Source organism: Rhinatrema bivittatum, chromosome 6 (assembly GCF_901001135.1).
Source record: "Rhinatrema bivittatum chromosome 6, aRhiBiv1.1, whole genome shotgun sequence".
Taxonomy (NCBI): Eukaryota; Metazoa; Chordata; class Amphibia; order Gymnophiona; family Rhinatrematidae; genus Rhinatrema; species Rhinatrema bivittatum.
The window spans coordinates 31,473,735-31,495,126 of record NC_042620.1 but is presented as its reverse complement, the minus strand read 5'-3'; the positions used below and the strand labels follow the sequence as shown (position 1 = coordinate 31,495,126).

At 44.6% G+C, this 21,392-nt stretch overlaps 1 protein-coding gene across 1 annotated transcript in view; it reads left to right on the top strand.

Annotated features, from left to right (window-relative positions):
- SEMA5B (semaphorin 5B) overlaps positions 1-21,392 on the top strand; it is a 750,498-nt gene that overhangs the window by 584,281 nt on the left and 144,825 nt on the right. The window contains 2 exon segments of the mRNA XM_029605220.1: positions 14,752-14,887; positions 20,928-21,135. Of these exon segments, the coding sequence (XP_029461080.1) occupies positions 14,752-14,887; positions 20,928-21,135 (344 nt within the window).

Genomic DNA, 21,392 nt, shown 5'->3' with positions numbered 1-21,392 from the left:
TGTTTCTATGTAAACCGGCATGATGTGACCTGTTCATGAATGCCGGCATATAAAAAAAAAATCTAAATAAATAAATAAATATCCAGCATAGCTCTCTGCTTCAATGGCAGGGGGGAATGAAGAAAAGTGGATCTTTTCTTTAGTCTATGAATTACATAGATTGGGTTAACAAGCATGGGTGTAGCTTGCTTATTGCGGCGGTTACTATCCCTAACTAATTAAGCTAGATATCCACTTAGATGCAGTTCCAACACTGCTCTCTGCATTATGGCGGGGGTGGAAGGGATACAGAACCAAAAGATTACTAAGGGCCAAGAGTAACAGACAAGTATGAGAGAGGAGAGAAAAAAAAAAGAGTGCGAAGCCTTGCTGGGCAGACTGGATGGGCCGTTTGGTCTTCTTCTGCCGTCATTTCATTTCTATGTAGGGGTCCTAGATTACTTACTAGTATAGAGTCAGTGGTCTCAACAGACCCTGTCTGTGAACAATGTCAGAATAAAGTAGGAGTGGTTAGAGAGTGGGTGGTGTCATACATTTAACAAAACTCCTGTACTCATGTTGGTACAGGGGTACAATGGGTGTCTTGGCATGCCTTTTCCCACAGAAAGATGCTGGATGGAGTGCTTCTATCAACCGAGAGGTGCTGAGTTCTCTAAGGGGAAATCTCATTGGAGTGACAGAGCAGTGCCTGAAGGAGTAGGCTGTCATGGAAAGGTGGGTGGGGCCCAAAGTCAAGGTGCCCAGGCTTCCAGGAGTGGGAAAAAGGGTCCTGGAGTTCCAGAGAGTTTTTCTGAGAGCTTGGTGAAGGCGAGAGGGAGACAAGTTCTAAGTGGGAGGAAAAGGATTCTGGGAGTCTGAGGGAATACTGCCTAACAGAGGAAGGTACTGTAGCGTTGCTGACTGACAAAAGAAATCAGCCGGAGATTCATCTGATTTTGAGAAGCAAGAGAAATTCCAGAGAGAAGAAGACAGAGCTACCTCCAAAAACGATTACCAGGAGAGGATCAAGAGCAGAGGGTTCCGGCCCCAGACATACTTGGGAATTTCTGAATTGTGGTCACCCTGAGATTGTAGTTGATTATCGAGAGGAGGGGGAGGGGGAGAGAGAGGAATAATGTGTACCGGATTTTTCTTTACCACCACCATCAGCCAAACTAACCCATACTTTTTCAGTCATCCTCCCCCCCCCCCGTCACCACTCCCTACCACCACTTTCAGGGATAATCCCAACATTCTTCCTCTTCTTCTCCCTCCCTGACCGCAGCACTCTTTACACCATCCCTCTCTCCCCAACCATATGTCACAGCTCCGTGTGCAGTCACTGTACCCTTCTGGAATCACAGCTGCAGACTGAGTTGTATCTGTCGCAGGCCCTATGCTGCCTGCAGTATATGCGATTCAGGCTTACTTCTCCCCTATGTGCAGGCTTACTGAAGGCAGGGTGGCTGGAGCAGTAAACAGAGAGGACCGGAGATTTTCAGTGTTTCTTTGGAAAACTGGTGATTGGTACAAATTCCCCAAGCCTCCAGGGCATATCTGGAGGGTTTCGAGGTATTCTTAGGCAGTTTATATGCCCAGGGTAAGTAGTTTGAGCTAATGTGAGAGACTGAATTGTATTTTTTGTGTCTTTAGGTTTTATTTTCCTGAATTGTTTGGTGCAATAAGCATTGGTATATCAGGGTGGCTTGTATTTTCCTGCCATCTGCAACCAGTATTCAAAGACTATAAAACAGATAACTTATCCAGCTGTTCAGTATATTCGGCAGGATTAATTCTGTTGAATATCTCTGATTAACGTTATCCGGCTACCTTTATCAAAATAACTTTACATCTAACCATGCTACTTAAAGTTCAGGAAAAAAAGCGAAGGCATGGCTTTTCAGCCACGCCTTCCCTAAGACCCACATCTTCGGCCCAGCTTCCTGAACTCCCGATGGGGGACTGCGTTATACACAGCAGGGCACAACTGAGTCTTGAAACTGTTCACAAATGGGTTTTCCTATGCTGGATCCCAATGCTACACTAACTGCAAATTCTGATTTGATTGTAAGCTGTTCTAATGCCTCTGTTCATTTAAATTTATTGTAATCCACCTGAGACCAACCTTGGGAAAAGATGGAATATCAAATATTCATAAATATATCTATATAAATAAAAATGTAAATGTTCGTTTGTTCAAAATCTTAAATCTCCGAAAGTTCTTCACCGATTGCTTTGAAATTTTGACACAACGTTGCTTTCGAATACACGCGTGTTTTTATATACCTATATTATATAGATGTCACACCTGTGACAGGTAAAACATGCTTGTTTGGAAAAACAGCGCCATCCTTTGGACGTAAAAGCAACACATGCTATCTACAATATAAATGGGCTCTGACTGACGGACCGCGGACCATAGACCTCTGCGCTACGTGCTGGGTGTCACAGAGGGGAGGAGGAAAGGGCAGACGAGTCGCCGCTCCGAGAAATGACTCGGTCCATTCCTCCACCCTGGGGAAGCGGGGAGGGAGTAGGGATTGCTGGACAGTTACACACAGGAGGAGGAAAGGGTAGAAGAGTCGCCGAGCTAGTCCGTCCACCGCCGGGGAAGGGGGGGAGGGAGTTGGGAAGGCTGGAGCAGAGCAAATACAGTAGAAAGTGGCTGTGAAGAGATCCAAAGCAGCTGCAGCCTGCAGCAGCCAAAGCGCAAAGAGCTGAACAGAGAACAGCTCGCCCTCCTCCCCTGCCCCCTGAGTCCCACAGGTAAGGAGAAGCCAAGTAAATATCCCGCAACTGCGGGAGGGGGAAGGCAGTGCTGTCAAGCTGCCCGTGGGTCTCAGCCACCACGGGAAGAGTTTACATGGGCATCGCTCCACCCCCACTCCCAGCAAACCACCGTCATGAAAGTGAAAGCCAGAGCCCTGCTCCCTCCTCCCTCTCAAACCCCCTATCGGATTTCTTAAAGGCACAGGTCTCCCAGAAAGAGCAAAGTAAGCTAGGTAACGTGTCCCAAATCTGTTGCAGTGCCTGCTGCCTGCCCTTTGCAAGGGGGGGACGGGACGGACGGAGTGTTTTCCTCACTCTCCCAGACACAACAGGCGTGAGAACTTTGCAAGCTCATGCGAGTGCAGAGCAAAGACTTAGGTGGAGAGGGGACAAAAATATCGCCCGTTTTAACTGTGTGAGAGAGAAGTGTGTTAATGTGTGCTGAAGGCGAGTGTGAGTGTCAGAGAGAGAGGGAGACTACGTGAGGGATTGTGTATGTGTTTGAGAAGGATTGGGCGTGCGTGTGTGAGGGACAGAGGGAGAGTGTATGTGCAAGAGAGAGAGAGAGAGGAAGCCTATGTAGGGGGCTGTATGAGAGAGAGAGTCCCTACCCCCCCCCCAGCTCTCCACTTATAGGTTAAGAGTGGAAGGGGTTGAGTGTAGAGGGGAATGGGAGAGCAAAGGAGTTGGGGCCTGTAAGGATAGAGTGAAAGGGGTCTGAGCCTGTCCCTCTGCCACCGGGGAAGTGGGGAGGGAGTTGGGATGGCAGGACCATTACGCCTCGCGAGATCCCCCTTGGCCACCGCTGCAGCTCCTACCACTGCCGCCTCTGGCCCTTCGTGGTGCTGGGGGGGGGGGGGGGGGGGAGGAGCGGAGCAGAGCAAAGACATAGGAGGAGAGGGGACAAAAATCTCGCCCGTTTTAATGGGCTTAACGGCTTGTACTAAATATTTTACGATTCCATTTCATAATTCGCCGTTTAGATGGATAACTTGTGAGTTATTCAGCTAAATGGCTTTGAATACTGGCCTCTTTATTTTTGGATAACCTTTTCTGTGCGTTTATGGTAGGATTTTTAAAAATTTTGACGGGAGTGGTGTGCAGAAGAACTCCAGAGATGAGAGAAGCTCTTAAGGGCCCGGAAAGTTAGACTCTTTCTCCCCTGTGCAGGATAAGCCTGCTGTAAGCATGGATGTTGTTCTGGTCCATGACCCTCCCAGTGAGCCCCTGTGCGCTGGAAGGAGTCAGAGCAGGGGCTGCACGCACATTAAGAATGGTTGCTAGGTATGGGATGTAACTGCTCACACTGCGCTGTTTCAGTGAAGCTGTTGTTGGAGGCTTCCTGTTAACCTTTGAAACTGGGGGGGAGTTGTGCAGTTTCCATTAAATGGTTTGTGGCCTTACAGCAGGCTACATCTCTGTGAGTTCTTGATTAGGCCTGAGCGCAGGCTGGCGAAATCCTGACCCTAGAATTTGCTTTGTTTTCTGTTCAAGGCCCTTTCCTGTGTCTGTTGAAGGCAAAACTCAGTCTGTGTGATTGGTTTCTGGAGGACAGGTCCATATACAGTTATTAACCAGACAAAATTGGGTGTCTCCACTTCAAACGTTTGGGAGTGAGGAATAGCAAATGCACTTTCCTATTAGGATCTGCGGGGTTCATGCAAGTGACTGACCACTGTCAGAGATAGGATGCTGGGCTCGATGGTATGTCCTAGAATGGCACTTCTTGTGTTCTTATGGTTTCTCCCGTTATTTCCCAATGGGACGCTTGAAAAGTCAAAACCTAATGTGTCTTTGGTCTGTTGAGCTTCAAAGCACTTTCAGAGTGGCATGGTGCACCCCTGAATTTGCAATTTGTGCTAGACTAACTCACCCATGTGCTGTGAAGTGTGGCTTTTGAGCAGTGCATCTCATGCATGGATTTGTACATAAGAACATAAGAAAATGCCATACTGGGTCAGACCAAGGGTCCATCAAGCCCAGCATCCTGTTTCCAACAGTGGCCAATCCAGGCCATAAGAACCTGGCAAGTACCCAAAAACTAAGCCTATTCCATGTTTCCATTGCTAATGGCAGTGGCTATTCTCTAGGTGAACTTAATAGCAGGTAATGGACTTCTCTTCCAAGAACTTATCCAATCCTTTTTTAAACACAGCTATACTAACTGCACTAACCACATCCTCTGGCAACAAATTCCAGAGTTTAATTGTGTGTTGAGTAAAAAAGAACTTTCTCTGATTACTTTTAAATGTGCCCCATGGTAACTTCATGGAGTGCCCCCTAGTCTTTCTACTATCCGAAAGAGTAAATAACCGATTCACATCTACCCGTACTAGACCTCTCATGATTTTAAACATCTCTATGTGCTTACTGTCTCTTACAATGCAAATGTCAATAATGTCCTTTTAACATCTGTGATTAAAGCGTGGAGGAGATGATGATGGCTTACTATAATTTGATATTTCCGTTCATTTAAGCTATTCTGTCAAGTGATTGTTCTCTGTAACAACGGGTGGGGGAGGGGGGCGGAGGGGGATTGTCTGTCATTGTAGTCTGATGTGAGTGCATGTAAGTAAGCGGGCCGCTGGGATTTCAGGATATGTTCCCCCCCTCTCAGGGTATTCTCTTTAAGAGGATCATGTTGTCGTTGTAAACTTATGCCAGGCTTTCAGAATCGATATCAAACACTAAAAACAAAACAAAAGCCACCCCCTAAATGACAAATCGGAAGATGGGGTAATTGAAGCAGTGATTTTATGACAGGCCTTGCAACGTGCTTTGGAATTTAATTTTTCTTTTCTCTGTGACTGCTCTGTCACAGAATTACAGGCGGAACGCTACTTTTAAGCCTGCCCGGTGGGCCTTAAAGTTCTGTTCTGAGGAAGAGATGCCATCTTCTGTTGAGTTGGGTTTTATTTTGTTGCCTGGAAGGGATTCGTTTCATGTCGCTCTTCGGCATCAGCTTTGTCCGCAGGGCTGGTTTGTATGAACAGGAAGAGAGTCCTCTGGCATTCAGGCATAAAAGAAAGCAGCTTCTGTTTGCCTGGTTTTTTTTTTTTTTTTTTTTTTTGACATGTACAAAAGTAAACTACTGACTTGCTCGGTCCAATGCGGGGGAGAGAAAGTTCCTTTTTATAATTTTTCTGTTGGCGAAAAAATATATTCTGTGAAAGAACTTGGCCATCACTTCTGGCTGTAATCATGCAATTTAGCAGGGCTTTTGTGCTGTTAAAGTAATTATTGGTTATATGAAAACTGTTCCTTTCTGGGGACGCAGATTGCATTAATTGGCTAGAAAATATGTAAAACAAGCCCCCTGTTGGTTGAATAGCTCTCAGAAGAATGCCTTTGATTTGCAAGGTCTAATAATATATATATATATGGTATTCAAGCACTACAACTAGAAATGGGGGGATATGATGGAGACTTTTAAATACCTGAAATGTATAAATAGGGCAGAATGTCCCTCATCCAGTGGAAGAAGGGGTTCTAGAGCAAGAGGTCACGATATGACCTCTTGCTCTAGATATGGAGGGGGATGGTGGCCGCAGTGGTGGGGGTCAGCTCAGGAATTACATCAGAACATAATTGCATCAGAGAAAGGGCGGTAGATGCATGGATCAGTGCCCCAGAGAAAGTGGTGAAGGCAAAAGTGCTAACAGAATTCAAGAAAACATGGAGATAAGCACAGAGGATCCCTGGTGGTGAAGAAGCAAAAGTAAAGCCAGCTTTGAAATGGAGTCTATGGCACATTGGGAAGGGGAGATGGACCATATGGTCCTTATCTGCTGTCATATTCTCTGTTTCTCTCTTACTCACCCATTATATTAGGTGTATAGAAAATAATTTCAAACATAATCCAGCAAGCATGGGGTCATTTTGCTTTACTCACTGTGACACGATCGTGCATAGATGTTATATGAGGGTAAATATATAATTACTTCTTGATTCTCCTTCCTACAGTGGTATTTGTTCTAGAGGCTCTCTATATATCAACATATTAGGTTCACCATATCACATCTTACAACTAAGTAACACCCAGAATTACATCGAGATTGGTAAATGTACTTACCAACATACTTATTAAATATTCCATCTTCAACTTAAAGAGTCACTTCTAAGCCTCTCCATACTCAATAGGACCACCACTCTTTATCTTTATTTTATTTATTTTTATTTTATTTCGTTGGGAACATCACCTCGGTTTACAGGTATCTTAATGCAGCAAGAGGCTTTACATTGAACAGGTAAAAAAATGTAGTAACATGATAAGAAATAAAATGGAACAGAAAAAAGTAACTATGTAGAGGGGATATATATTACAGACAAGGGGGAAGGCCCAAATATACTGGGCATACATGAAAGAGTGGCGAACGCCTGGAAGAGGGAAAATACAGGGGGAAAAACATGTTCGGAAAATTCACTGAGACCTGGGGGGGGGGGGAGGAAGTACAGGCAGAGAGGAAGACATTAAGGAGGTTGGGGGAAACGTTACTGGGGGGTATTTACAGAGGGGCGGCGAGAAGATGCTCAGGTGTAGGCCTGTTTTAACTGATATGTGAGCTTTTCCATCAAGGCAATGTCTACAACTTTAATCTTACAGCAGAGAAATGCTGGATCTCTCTTCCACATCTGCGCCACTGTCCGTCAAGCCACGTGCAAGAAATGCCCCACCAATTTACGATGACCTCTCATATTAAAACTATTAGAACATTGTCCCAATAGTTATAATGCTAGATCTGATACAAGCATTTGAGAACATATAGTCGAAATACAATCTGTTACTTCTGCCCAGAAAGCCTGCACCTTCCGACACTCCTACTACTTATGCAGGTACATTCCCTCCTGTCCACATCCTCTCCAACACTTTCCCAAACTCACTAAATTTGGCACACAAAACAGGAGTTTGATACATTCTGTATACTAACTTGTATAGCAGCTCTTGTCCTTTACAACAAATTGTAAGTCGTCGGGACCTTTTCCAGATGGATTTCCAGGGGAGGTCTCCAAGCTACCCTCTTTTGCTCTAATGGAAATATAGAGTACTGAGATCAGATACCATGCCCTTGCTTTACAGCACAATACTCTCTCCACTCCCACACACTCTGAAACCAAGTTAGATGGCATTGAACGTATGAGATTTTATCTAATTGCAAATACAAATATCCCCGCGTGCAGGAAGTCGTTCCCGGACCCCCGCTGGACTTTTGGCAAGTCTTGTGGGGGTCAGGAGGCCCCCCCAAGCTGGCCAAAAGTCCCTGGGGGTCCAGCGGGGGTCCGGGAGCGATCTCCTACAGCTCCTGCCGTCGGGGGACAAAAAAACAAAATGGCGCCGGCGCTACCTTTGACCTGTCATATGACAGGGCAAAGGTAGCGCCGGCGCCATTTCTACAACGCACAGGAGGTCTGAGAGTAAAAGATCACACCGGGACCCTTCCTCTGGACCCCAGGTAATTTAAGGCATTTTGGGGGGGTTCGGGAGGGTGGGGGATTTATTTTAAAGGGTCGGGGTGGGTTTTAGGGTTGTTTTAGTGTGCCGGTTTTCCCGCCCTCCCCCTTCCCCCGATTTACGATTTTTTGACGATAAATCGGGGGAATTGTTATTGTATCGCGGCTCTAACGATTTTTGACGATTTAAAATATATCAGACGATATTTTAAATCGTCAAAAAACGATTCACATCCCTAGTAGTAAATATATGTTTGTTAATTTTTGTTATTGATGTGATTATTTCCTTTTGTACTGCATACTTTGTTACTTCTTTTTCCTTTATATAATATAATTGAAAATTCAATAAAGAAAGAAATTATTCTCAGCTGGTGCAAAAGAAAAGAGTGGCATTTGCACCCATTAAAAAATTACTCAGGGATAAGGGGTACTCATACACTCTTATGTACCCGGAGCATATGAAGGTAACAGTGAATGGCCGTGCTTGATTTTTTGAAACTGAGGCAGAGGTCCAGAGGTTTTTAGATTCCGCCCGGAAGATGAAACAATAAAAGAGACTGCTAACTTTAGCGGATAAACCGACAAATGGAGCAGGATGCTGAATTAGCTGATCTGGGATGGGTTTGTTTTGGGGATATTTTATTTTTATCATTATTATTGTCAGGGTTGAGAGAATACTGGGGGTAGGGTGTTTCTTTATTGTGGTATACGCTGAAAGTGAAAAGGTGCAGAGATGTGGCCACGTGGAAAAAACCTATGCAGAGTCGGAACATGGGGAAGTTACTAGCTGTGACCCAGTCAGTGCAGGAAGCGGAGAAAGCAGAGTTCCTTACCTGTAACAGGTGTTCTTCTACGACAGCAGGATGTTAGTCCTCACACATGGGTGACATCATCGGATGGAATCCAGCATGGAAAACTTATTTCAAAGTTTCTGGAACTTTGAGTAGGCACACTGAGCATGCCCAGCATGCCCTATACCATGCATCCACGTGGGGGTCCCTCTTCAGTCTTATAATATAGAATTATATAAAATGAAAAAATATAAAGAGAAACCCAACTCTGCAGGGTGGCAGGCAGGTTTCGTGAGGACTAAAATCTTGCTGTCTTAGGAGAACACCTGTTACAGGTAAGCAACTCTGCTTTCTCCTAGGACAAGAAGGATGGTAGTCCTCACACATGGATGAATCCCTAGCTAAAGGCTGCTCTCCAACACAAAAGGGGGCTAACAGACACCAACCAGGTGCCAATGGGCACAACAACCACAGTGCTGTTGGTAACAGAAGGGGAGACAGCCTGAACCCAAACAATGGGCCCTAGGCAGGGAGAGTTGGGTTCTGCACCACATAAAGAATCCTGAGGACAGACTAGCCGAACCTGTTACATCAGCCATCCTTATCTAGACAGTAATGGGATGTGAATGTGTGGAGAGAACTCCATGTCGCATTCTTGCAGATCTCCTCCATGGGAACTGTTCGCAAGTGGGACACCGATGTTGCCATGGCTCTGACAGAATGAGCCTTGACATGACCCCCCAAATATGCAGTCTCGCCTTGTCATAACAGAAGAAGATTCAATCTGCTAGCCAACTAGAAAATGTCTGGCAATGGCATCTCCCAACCTATTCCTATCAAAAGAAATAAAAAGTTGGGTGGACTGTCTATGGATTTCTGTGCGATCCAGACAGAAGGCTAAGGCTCTCTTGCAGTCCAAACTTTGCAGTTCTCGTTCGCATTGATGCAAATGGGGCCTGGGAAAGAATGTTGGCAGGACGATTGACTGGTTAAAATGGAAATCCATCACCACCTTAGGCTGGAACTTAGGGGGCATATGCAAGACCACCCTGTCATGAAGAAACTTGGTGTAAGGTGGATATGTCACTAAGGCCTGGAGCTCACTGACCCTGCATGCTGAGGTAACCGCCACCAAAAATATGACCTTCCAGATCAGGTAATTCAGGTCACAGGAGCGCAGAAGCTCAAAAGAAGCTTTCATCAGCTGAGCTAGGACCACATTGAGATCTCTCAACCATACCTCTCAACCAGGATCCACCCTACTAACTAGTCTCTTGGACCAATCTCAGTATATACATATATATTTACCCTCAAGTTTTTGCTGTCCTTCTACTTCCCGGCTACTCTAGCCCCCCCAAGTTCTATACCCTTGTTATATGTAACTTGCTTTTGCCTACTTGTTATATAGTTATTTAGTTAGTCCCTAAGTTCCATGTAAACCGATTTGATATGAATCTTTTCATGAAGGTTGGAATAGAAAAATGTTAAATAAATAAATAAATAAATCTCAAGACAAAACAGGAGGCCTTAGGGGAGGCTTCAATTGAAGCAGGCCCCGCATGAAACATACAATTATAGGCTGTAGAGAGAAGGGTGTACCATCTACACCATTATGGTATGTGCCAATCTAACAGTTGTTTTTGTTTTTTTTGTCAAAATCGTTTTTATTGAGAATGCACAAATACAACTACAGCAACCTCGAAACAGGATAACCAGTAGTGGCCCGAAACAGGCACAAAACATAGCCATAAGATAAAGTAAATAGGAAAACAACGCTGCAACTGCATATGCGTCCCCATTTTCCACTTTGTATACACCTCCCCTCACTCATCCCTCCAGCCAACCATCCCTATCACACTCAAACATTCATCCAGACATCCCCCCTAAACTTCCCCCCTCCCCCTTTCCCGGGAGATGGTGCATTATGCACAAATAACACATGAATGAAATATTCAAACACACAGTTATGCAAAAAGAGGACGCATTCAGTGCCATGTGGTACTATAGCCAGTATTTAAAAGGTGCGTTTGTATATCCAAAGGCAGTAATGCAAAACAAGCAGCCCAGTAGGCCACATAGGAGGTGGGCAAAGTGCGTCCTGTTGAGAGAGCATCTAGACGTTCCAGTTGCATGGTGGACGCCAGTCTATAATACCAGGCTTGCATAGTAGGTTGTGCCATAGGCTCTATCCAAGAAGCCAAGATCGTCCAGCAAGCCAACAAAAGTACAGTATGACCGAATCAGTCTGCTGCCGCAGTATAGAAAGCCATATTGCCTCGCAGCCCAGACAGCAGCAATCTGCCTGACCGCGAAACAATGGAAGCGTTACAACTGGCTACATGGGCAAGGACACTGTCCCAAAATGTCTTGAGAGTCGAGCACTGAAATAGCCTGTGAGCCAACGTACCCAGTGCACCACCACACTTAATACACTGGGGGAATGACAGGCGGCCCATACGATAGCGACAAAAATTTTTGATTTCCATAATGGAACTCCTGGCTTTTTGCCTTTTACAAAATCCTAGCTTTGTCATAGTAGTAATGAAATTTGATAATAATCGCCTGTACCATGCCCCGACCGACGGGGGAGGCGCCATTGCCCTTTGCACCCTCTCAGTTTTAACAAGGCCATGCTTGGTCTGTAGGCCTAGAGCCTCTGGCAGACATTTTGCAAAGAACCTGGCAGGATCTGTTCCCTCTGTCTCCTTTGGAAACCTGGCGATCTGAATATTTTTCCTCCTCCCCCGGTTCTCCAGATCATCTAGTTTCTCCATCGCATTGTCGGGGCCTGCCGCGCCAGAAGACAGCCGGCGCGCGTAAGTTACTACTGCCTCCGGGCAGTAGTGACTTATGCGCGCCGGCTGTCTTTTGGAATAAAGGTAGGGGAAGGGTTTAGATAGGGCCGGGAGGGTGGGTTAGGGAGGGGAAGGGAGGGGAAGGTACGGGGGAGTGGGAGGGAACGGGCAGCGCGCGCAGGGCTCGGCAGGCGCAAGTTGCACAAATGTGCACCCCCTTGCGCGCGCCGACCCCAGATTTTATAAGATACGTGCGGCTACGTGTGTATCTTATAAAATCTGGCGTACTTTTGTTCGCGTCTGGTGAGCGAACAAAAGTACGCGCGCGTGCTCTTCTTTAAAATGTACCCCTAAATTTTTTGGATGCAAGAATCAGGATGATTACGGATTATTGAAGCTGGACCCAGAGAGCTCTCCTAGTGTGCTTCCTTTCTCTAAGCTGCCATCACGTGACCTCCCTGATCTATGCATTTTGAGATTTCCCTGTAGGCCTGGTCTTGCCAGCATTTCTTGCCAGCAAATGACAGCAGAAGCACATCGCTGGTCACTGGCATTCGTTTTATTCATACAACTCTGTCTGCACCTGCAGAAATCCTATTAGAGCAAATTAGTACTGTATGTGGTGACAAATGTAGGATAAAATTCAGAATTCTTAGAATTAATATTAAGAACAGAGAATATAAGAAGATGTGCTAGCAATTGGATGGAATATAAAGTACTGAAAATAAATAAATGCCATACTGGGTCAGACCAAGGTCCATCAAGCCCAGTATCTTGTTTCCAACAGTGGTATATTCAAATGTAGCTACACTACATACTCTGACAACAAATTCCAGAGTTTAATTATGCGTTGAGTAAACAAAATATTTTCTTCTATTTGTCTTAAATGTATTACCTAGTAACTTCAATGCATTCACTAGTCTTTGTAAATTTTTGAAAGAACAAACAGGTGATTTGCATTTATCTGTCCACTCCACTCATTATTTTATAGATCTTTATCATATTGCTCCTCAGCCATCTCTTCTCCAAGCTGAAGAGCCCTAACCTTTGTAGCCTTTCCTCATAGGGGAATCGTTTTATCTCCTTTATCATTTTGGTCGCCCTTCTCTGTACCTTTTCTAATTCTGTTATATCTTTTTTGAGATGTGGTGACCAGAACTGCACACAATACTCAAGATGAGGTCACACTATGGTGTGATACAGAGACATTCTCATATTCTCTGTTTTATTCTCCATTCCTTTCCTAATAATCCCTAGCATTTGATTTGCTTTCTTGGCCGCTGCTACGCACTGAGCAGAGAATTTCAATGTATTATCCATGTTGAGACTTAGATACATTTCCTGAGTGGTGACTCTCAATGTGGAACCTTGCATTATGTAGCTATAATTTGGGTTGCTCTTCCCTAAGTGCATCACTTTGTACTTGTCCACATTAAGGGGTAGATTTTAAGACCGCACGCACGTCCATGTGCGTGTGCGCTACCCGGCGCACACACACGGACACACGATTTTATAGCACCCGTGAGCAGACACGCACAAGTTATCAAATCGGATATCGGCGCATGCAAGGGGGTGCACAATTGTGCACCTTGAGTGGGCCGAGCCGCGCTGCCTTCCCCTGTTCCCTCCCAGTCCACTCCAAAATCGGAGGGAACTTCCCTACCCCCCACCCCACCTTCCCTTCCCTTACCTCCCCTTACCTCCCCCATCCTTTTTGTCTTTTTTCTTTTATTTCAAAATTTACTTCAGCCCTGGGGCAGTCAGCCGGCGCGCGATCCCCGGCACAGTGGCAAATGGCCGCTGTGCCGGGAGCCTCTGACCCCGTCCCGCCCTGCCCCTCCCCGCCCCTTTTTGTAAGCCCCAGGGCTTTACACGCATTGCTAGGCCTTTTGATATAGGCCCAGCGCGTGTATGACCGGTTACGCGTGTACCCTTTTGAAAATCTGCCCCTAAATGTCATCTGCTATTTGGATGCCCAGTCTTCCAGTCTTCCAATGTCCTCTTGTAATTTCTCACGGTCCTCTTGTGATTTAACAACTTTGAATAATGTTGTATCATCAGGAAATCTGATCATCTCACTTGTTGTTCCCATTTCCAAGTAATTTATAAGTATGTTAAAAAGCAGTGGTCCCAGAACAGATCCCTGGAGCACTCCACTATTCACTTTTCTCCATTTAGCCCTTCTCTCTGTTTTCTATCTTTTAGCCAGTTGGCAGTCCCATGATATTTTAATTTCCTAAGAAGTCTTTTATGAGGGACTTTGTCCAATGCTTTCTGAAACTCCAGGTACACTATAACAGCTGGCTCACCTTTATCCACATATTTATTCACGCCTTCAAAAAGATGTGAATTAACTTGTGGATAAAGATGAGCCAATATATATATTTGCCCTTGAGATCTTTTATATTAATGTATTCTTTTGTTCTGAAATAGCTGAAGTTTCAAAGACAAACAAATTTCAGATTAATAAAATTGGTAATCTAGTGCAGATTTGGACCTGGCGGAGGAGATAAGTCTCTTATTAGTAATTCGCCTATGTTTTATTGTCCCGGAAATTAGAGGGTAGAACTGAACTCCCTTCGTTTTTGGAAGGAGCTGAAAACCTGGCTCTTCCCTACACTTATGGATAACTGTGAAGAGTTAAATGTTGGGAATATTATCTTTGAAACAGGGAGAAGACGTGGATGGTATAGGGGTTGTTTCTGGAACAGGGAGCTAATGGGTGCTGTGCGATGTTTATCCGATGGCAGTGGGGCGGGCGGTTTTGAATGAATTTTCTTGACTGCTGTTTTTGGCACTCTGCCTGTTTGAATTATTTTGTATTGCATGTTTAAACTTGTACACTGCTTCGAGCTTGCCGGCCAGGGACGTGGTTAATAAATGGTTTTAAATACATAAATAAGTAAATGGCGCCTGTTTGATGGAAGTGCCAAATCTTTAATCATTAAATTGATTTTTCTCCCTTCTAGGAACAGTATAGCTGCTTCAGCAGTGTGCGCTTTTAACCTCAGTGCCATTACCCAAGCTTTCAATGGGCCTTTCCGATACCAAGAGAATCCACGATCTGCGTGGCTACCAACAGCAAACCCAATATCTCATTTTCAGGTACATAACTGCAGGCCATTCGTTTGCTTCTTTCTGATTGTTTCTAGGGATTTCGTTAATGCTGCTCATGGCAGGGAAACTGTACATGTGTGAAATTTTACTGCATTTTGCTTACGTCTTCTAAATTGAAGCTGTAAATGGGAAGCCAGGCTTTAAGGGTCGACCTAAGTGATTTCACAGCACTGCAGACCTCAAGATGCTTCTCTGGGTTAAACAGCCCTCAATATGCCAGGACCAAGGAAGTATTCCGGGAGATTCTAGGGCCCACTCTGATTCCTTAGGGTCAGACCTCCTGGGGTCTGACCCTTGGTACTTGCATCAAGCTTAATTCCAGGTCTCTTCCCTTTAATATTATGGATTAACCAGTGCTATCTAGTGGCTCAGGAGACAGGGCTCTGGGGGTGGTTTTTTTTTTTGCCCAGCAGGCTCCCTGTCAAAGACCCACTAGAAACTTTTTGCCCTTATAGTTCCCCTTGTCTTTCCTCAGTGACTTCAGCCCCTGGCTCTCCTTCTTCCTTGGACCATCTTCCCCTTCCCTTATTCTTGGGGACATTAGCTCCCATGCCGATGACCTGTCTAACTACTGAGTCAAAACTCCATACTTTAACATCTTTCATTTCTCCTTCGTTTATGCTCTGCTGCCCTCATTCACCAGCATGGCCACTGCCTTGACTTCGTTCTTTCTTCCAACTGCCCTCTCTCATGCTTCTTCCCTTCTTTGATTATTTGATATCTTTCACACCTATTTACACTCCTACACACTCTTTTTCAGTCACCACCAACACCTTTAGGAATCTCCAGGCTATTGACCTTTGCATCCTGTATACTACTCTTTCATCTCTGCTCTTCTCCACAACCTATTCAGAGTCTATTGACAAGGCAGTTTCTTGTTATATTATAATTTCTTCCACTTTGCACACTCTTGCCCCATCGCCTCTCTGTCCTGTAAGGCAGGGGCCCCCAAATCTGATACTGGAGGGCTGCAAACCATTCTGACTTTCAGGATTTCCACAATGAATATGCATTAGTATATTTGTATACTTTGGGAGCAATGCATGCAGATATATCTCATGCATACATAGTGGAAATCTTGGAAACCAGGACTGGATTGAGGGCCCCTACTGTAAGGCGAACCAAATCCCAGCTATGGCTCACCCCCAGAGTTCATCTCTTATATTCCTGCATCTGGCTAAAATCCTCTTCTTATGGTGACTTCCTGTATTTCAAATTCATGGTCACCTCCTTCTAGTCTGCTATTGCACTCATCCAGCAAGCCTCCATGTCTATCTGGCAAACACCTTTGCTGCTAGCTCTCACCTTCTTTTCTCTGCATTCACTTCCCTCTTCAAACTGCTTCCATCTTTCACTCCCCCTTCACACTGTGACCAAACTATAGCTGACTTCTTCCATGACTTCTTCTTCTCTCCTCCCCATCCACTTTATTCCTCGCTCCTTCCTTTAGCTCCTGCCACCCGTTCTTACTTTTCTGAAATCCCACCTGAAGAAACTGTCCAGCTTCTCTCCTCCAAATTGACGACTTATTCCTCTGATCCCATTTGTAGTCAGCCCCTAAGTTCTGTCCCTCTTGCAGTCATTCCTTCCGTCTGGTACATCCTCAGGCTATCATGTTGCACTGCAGCCATTCCCACTGCCTTCAAGCAGGCTGTGGTCACACCATTTATCAAAACATCTTCACTGCCCAGCTAGCTGTAATGCCATTTCTCTCCTCCCTTTCACATCCAAGCTATTCAAACATATTGTCCACCTCCGATACCCTGGCCTTCTTGTAACTCGAGCCATTCTGGATGTATCAGTTCTGTTTCTGTCCTCTACATTCTATAGACACGGCTCTTGCCAACATCTCCAGTGACCTCTTCAAAGCCAGGGCCAGTGGTCTTTACTTGATCCTAATCCTCATTGACCTATCTGCTGCTTTTGACACCACTGATGACCATGTACTCTTTGACACTCTATTTTGGGACTTCATTCTCTCTTGGTTCACTTCCTATCTTTCCTATCACACTGCATTCTATCACAATGTGTTCTCTCATGGACCCTCCACCACTATCCCATTATCAGTTGGTGTACTTCAGGTCTCTGTCCTGGGTCCTCTTCTCTATACCAGTTTCCTTAGTGCACTGATTTTCCTCCCAAAGCTTTCAGTAGCATCATTATGGTAATGCCTCTCAGATCTACCTCTCTGTACCAGAAGTTTTTACCAAGAATTCCATTCCTAAATCTGTTTCTGACATCACCATCTGGAGGTTTCACCACCAACATAAAACTTAACATGGACAAGACAGAAGTTTTATTTTTCAGTACAAATCCACTCCTCCAAAGCCACCTTTTTCTATCTCCTTGTTATTTTTCCAGTCTTCTCAGCCCCTAACCTTGGGGTCAGCTCTCTATCCTTCTGTGCACACATCTGAAATACTGCCAAAACATGTTGTTTCTTTATCTTTCCAACATCAAAATCTGTTTCTTTATAAACACGCTACTGAAAACCTTATCCACTCTCTCATCACCTCCTGCTTGGACTATTGCAGTCTACCCCTCACAGGTTTCCCACTGAACCAACTATCTCCACTACGAGTGACTTATGTGCCTCCAGTGTTATCAGGATCATGTAACCCCGCTTTTCAGCTCATTACATTGACTCCCCATCCACTCCCACATGCAGTTCAACCTTCTACTCTCCTACCAGTACAATTACTCTGTATCTTCTCATTATCTCACCTTTCCTCTTATTTGTCTCTACAGCCCGCCTTATGACCTCCATTCATCAGGAAAACTGCTCCTATTTAGGGCCTTTTCCTCCATCACTAACTTCCACTTTTGTGCCTGGTACAGGCTTCCTGAGTTGGTGTTTCATACTCCCTCTCTGTCCATATTCAAGTCCAACCCAAAAGCCCGCATTTTATGAGGTTGCTTTCAAATCTTAAAACTTGGCTCCCCCTAATCATAGTTTTGTTGATTTTAGTCATGTTTACTATAATATATACATTTGTAGAAGCATCTTGTCTCTCTCTGTGACTTGACTAGATTGTAAGCCCCATGGGACAGTGACCGGCTCTTATATGTCTCTGTACAGCACCGCATACCTCTAGGAGCACAATAGAAATTGTAATTGTAATTTCTGCTTACTTAGGCCTTTCTGCTTGCAAAGCCTACACACAGTGCGTGTTACATGCAAAACATTGTAAATAATCAAATATAGCATAAAAATAAAAGTACAAAATACATCAAAATAAAAAGAAACCCTACTACAATCTGACCCTCCCTCCACCTCAGTAGGGAGCTGGAAAAGCCAAAACTAAAGCAAGAGCATCAAGATTACACTCCCTCCCAAACTTCACACATAAAGATGAATTTTTTGAAGTCCAACGTGCACATCAATTAGGGGACCAGCACACACCGACTGGATTTTAAAAGCCGCCAGGATAAGTGGGTAAATGCTGCCACGTGCACAAATGAAAAGTTTTCAGAAAGGGTCTGGGCGGGGCAGAGATGTGCTGGTTTTTAACTTGAAATTTGCGTGTTAATACTTAGGGCGTGCCGGGGTCCCCTGCTGTCTAACTTTACTTCTGCTATGGATGACGTGTAAGTTATAAAACACAAGAAATCTTGGCATATCAGTGGGGTTTTAAAGGTCGGGGCTTACAGGGAGGGAGGAAGGCTATTAAACTGTGGGGGTTTTGGAAGTCCTATCCCTTAACTGAGCAAATTAGGAAGGAGCTGGGAAAACGGGCACTGTCATTGGCGTGCATCCCTTTTAAAATCCCCCCACTTACATGGTAAAATTGGCATTTGTGTGCACAGGCTCACGCCGCCTTAAACTTGAGCGCACGTGTGCGTGTGGCCAGGCTATTTTATATCGTGTGTGCACATATATGCGCGTACATTATAAAATAGCCACGCCCCTGGGCGTGGGCTGATGAACACACACACATGTGCGCCGCATGTCGCTTTGAAAATTACCGTCATAATAATTAGTATTTATTTATTTGTAGAGTTTTATATACCGTTATTCGGTAGAGCCATCATAACGGTTTACAAAATATGCAATTATCATTCAATAAAATGCAATTATCATAGTAGTTGGGAACATTAGAGATTTTGTATTAATAGTAATAGAAAATGGTCATGAGAAATGATAATACCAGCTTAGTGCGCTCGGCTCAGTAGAAACTGTGAAGTAGCAACAAGGTCCCTTAACCATGTTTTATGTCATCATTATTGATAATGGAGCTCTCCTGTGCTAAAGTGCAATTGACCATACAGAATGAGGATTAAATGTTATTTTTTAACAAGAAATATGCATCCTTTCTGTCCGAAAATCTTATAACTGCAATAGTATATTCTCAGGTTCATGCTAAAAGAATTTTGACATACTTCCAAGATTCCCAGATGCTGGAGGAGGGATGAACTTCATATCGTTGTAACTTACAATTCTCCAGGGTCATATAACTATATCTTTTCAAGCACACACTCATCATACTTTCTTGCTTGCTTAATGTATTTTTATATATAAAAGCATGTAAATCAATAAGAAAGATTTGTCGAGAATTTGTCTTTACAGATTTTAGGACCAAACCTGGAGGTTATATTTTATGACTTGGCCAAAGCTTATTAGTGAGGACCGGTTTTTTTAGGCTATGTGTGCAGTACAGCTGATGCTGCACAGATGGAAAATTAGAACATGACCTCAGATGGGCAATCTGAGTGTAAATTATCCACATCTCTAAGGGATTACCATAAATCCTCCTCCTTTGGCACTCTTTCAAAGAGTTTATATAAAAAATTTGTGGATTTAATCATCTTTAGAAGTAGTAATATATGGAAACTTTTCAGTTCGTTTGTGCCACTGTCAGCATTCACGGACACCGTGCGTTGGTGTGTAAATATTTCGATGGAGGCATCATTTTTGAAATACATAGAGATTTACTAGCAAAGCTTTTAAGAGAGATATCCAGAAGGCAAATGCTTGATAGATAACTGTGCCAGCATCTCGTGCTCTGGCTGCTCAGGAACTGGTTGACTTGATCAGTCAAATGTGTTGGCCGTAAACAAGTGCTCACCAGTGACTGCGCCATTGCTACCAGCATTCCACTTGAATCGCTTGCAACACTGTCCGCAGCTGTACTACCTTTTCATTCTAAAGATGATTAAATTATTGTCTTGTGTGCTGTGAAATAACATGATGATACGACTACAGCTGCAAGGTCTGTGGTGTAAGGTAATGTGCACGGTGGGTAACATTTTCCTCGACCTTCTGTAGCTAGTAACCTGTATTGGAGCGGGCCCACATTTCTCATTTTAATGCAGACTGTAAAACAATATTTATTGGTGCTTGTTTTTTCCCCCTTTCCCTGTGGCCCGCACTGATAGAGCTTCCTATCCCTTCAGACGCTATTAGCTGAGCCTCTAGCACACTCTCCCTTGACTTGCAAGCTGTCTTTGAGTTCCTGTCTCTCTCCAGCTACAGCCTGGGAGGTCGGACCAGATATCTGTTGGCATTTGAAGCAAGAGGCAAACCTGGCTTCTTTTCAAGGTCTTGAGGCCCAGGCGACAGAGTTGGTTTCCTTCTGTCCCTGTGGGAGCTGAAACGGAAACGACTCCACGTTTACTCCTGGAGTGGTTCCATCCTAGAGACAGTACCGGGAGTAAAGTCAGATTAACTGACCCCAAACCATGCTTCCTATGTCCAGGAGCTGTACAGAAGTGATTAGTAGTAGTAGTGATAGAACTGAAATCTAAGAACGGGGTTAGTAAATCAGGGTGTTGCTGTGCTGATTCAGAGCCTCGTGCAGGCCTCACACTGCTACAAAGGGAGCATCAGTAAATACAGTGTGAACAGCTGCGGCCGAAAGCAGAGAAAAACCATGCAGGCTAAAATTTGGTTTAGGGCATAGAAAAAGACGATCAAGGGATAAATGGAAAAGAAGAAGTAAGAGAGGCGAGAAAGTATGTAGCTCGCGCTGCTGTGTTAGTGTCTTGCCTTGGCCACTGAATGAGCTTCCTTTCTCTGCCCAATGCTTAGTGCGGTATCTTGAACGATGAAAGCCCCAACGAGAACCTGACCGAGAGGAGTCTGCAGGATGCTCAGCGCTTGTTTCTCATGAATGACGTGGTCCAGCCTGTCTCCATCGACCCCCTCGTCACGCAGGACAGCATTCGCTTTTCCAGGCTGGTGGTGGACATTGTTCAGGGCAAGGATACGCTTTATCACGTTATGTATATTGGGACAGGTAAGCAGTGTATGATGTGCGTCACATTCCATGAAGCTCACCTGCTTGACAGATCCAAGCCGATTTTATCAACGTTTTCAGACTGCAGTGGGGATGGGTGGTTCACTGGGAGACGTGTAAAGTCGCAGTACTCTTAAGTAGGAGGTGATGGGAGAGAGGATAAGGGTTTTGGTAGTGCGTTCAGAAAGGAAGGGACGGATTTTGATGATGACTGGCGAAACAACACACTCCAGCAGTTTTTGGATGTGCGCAGAAAA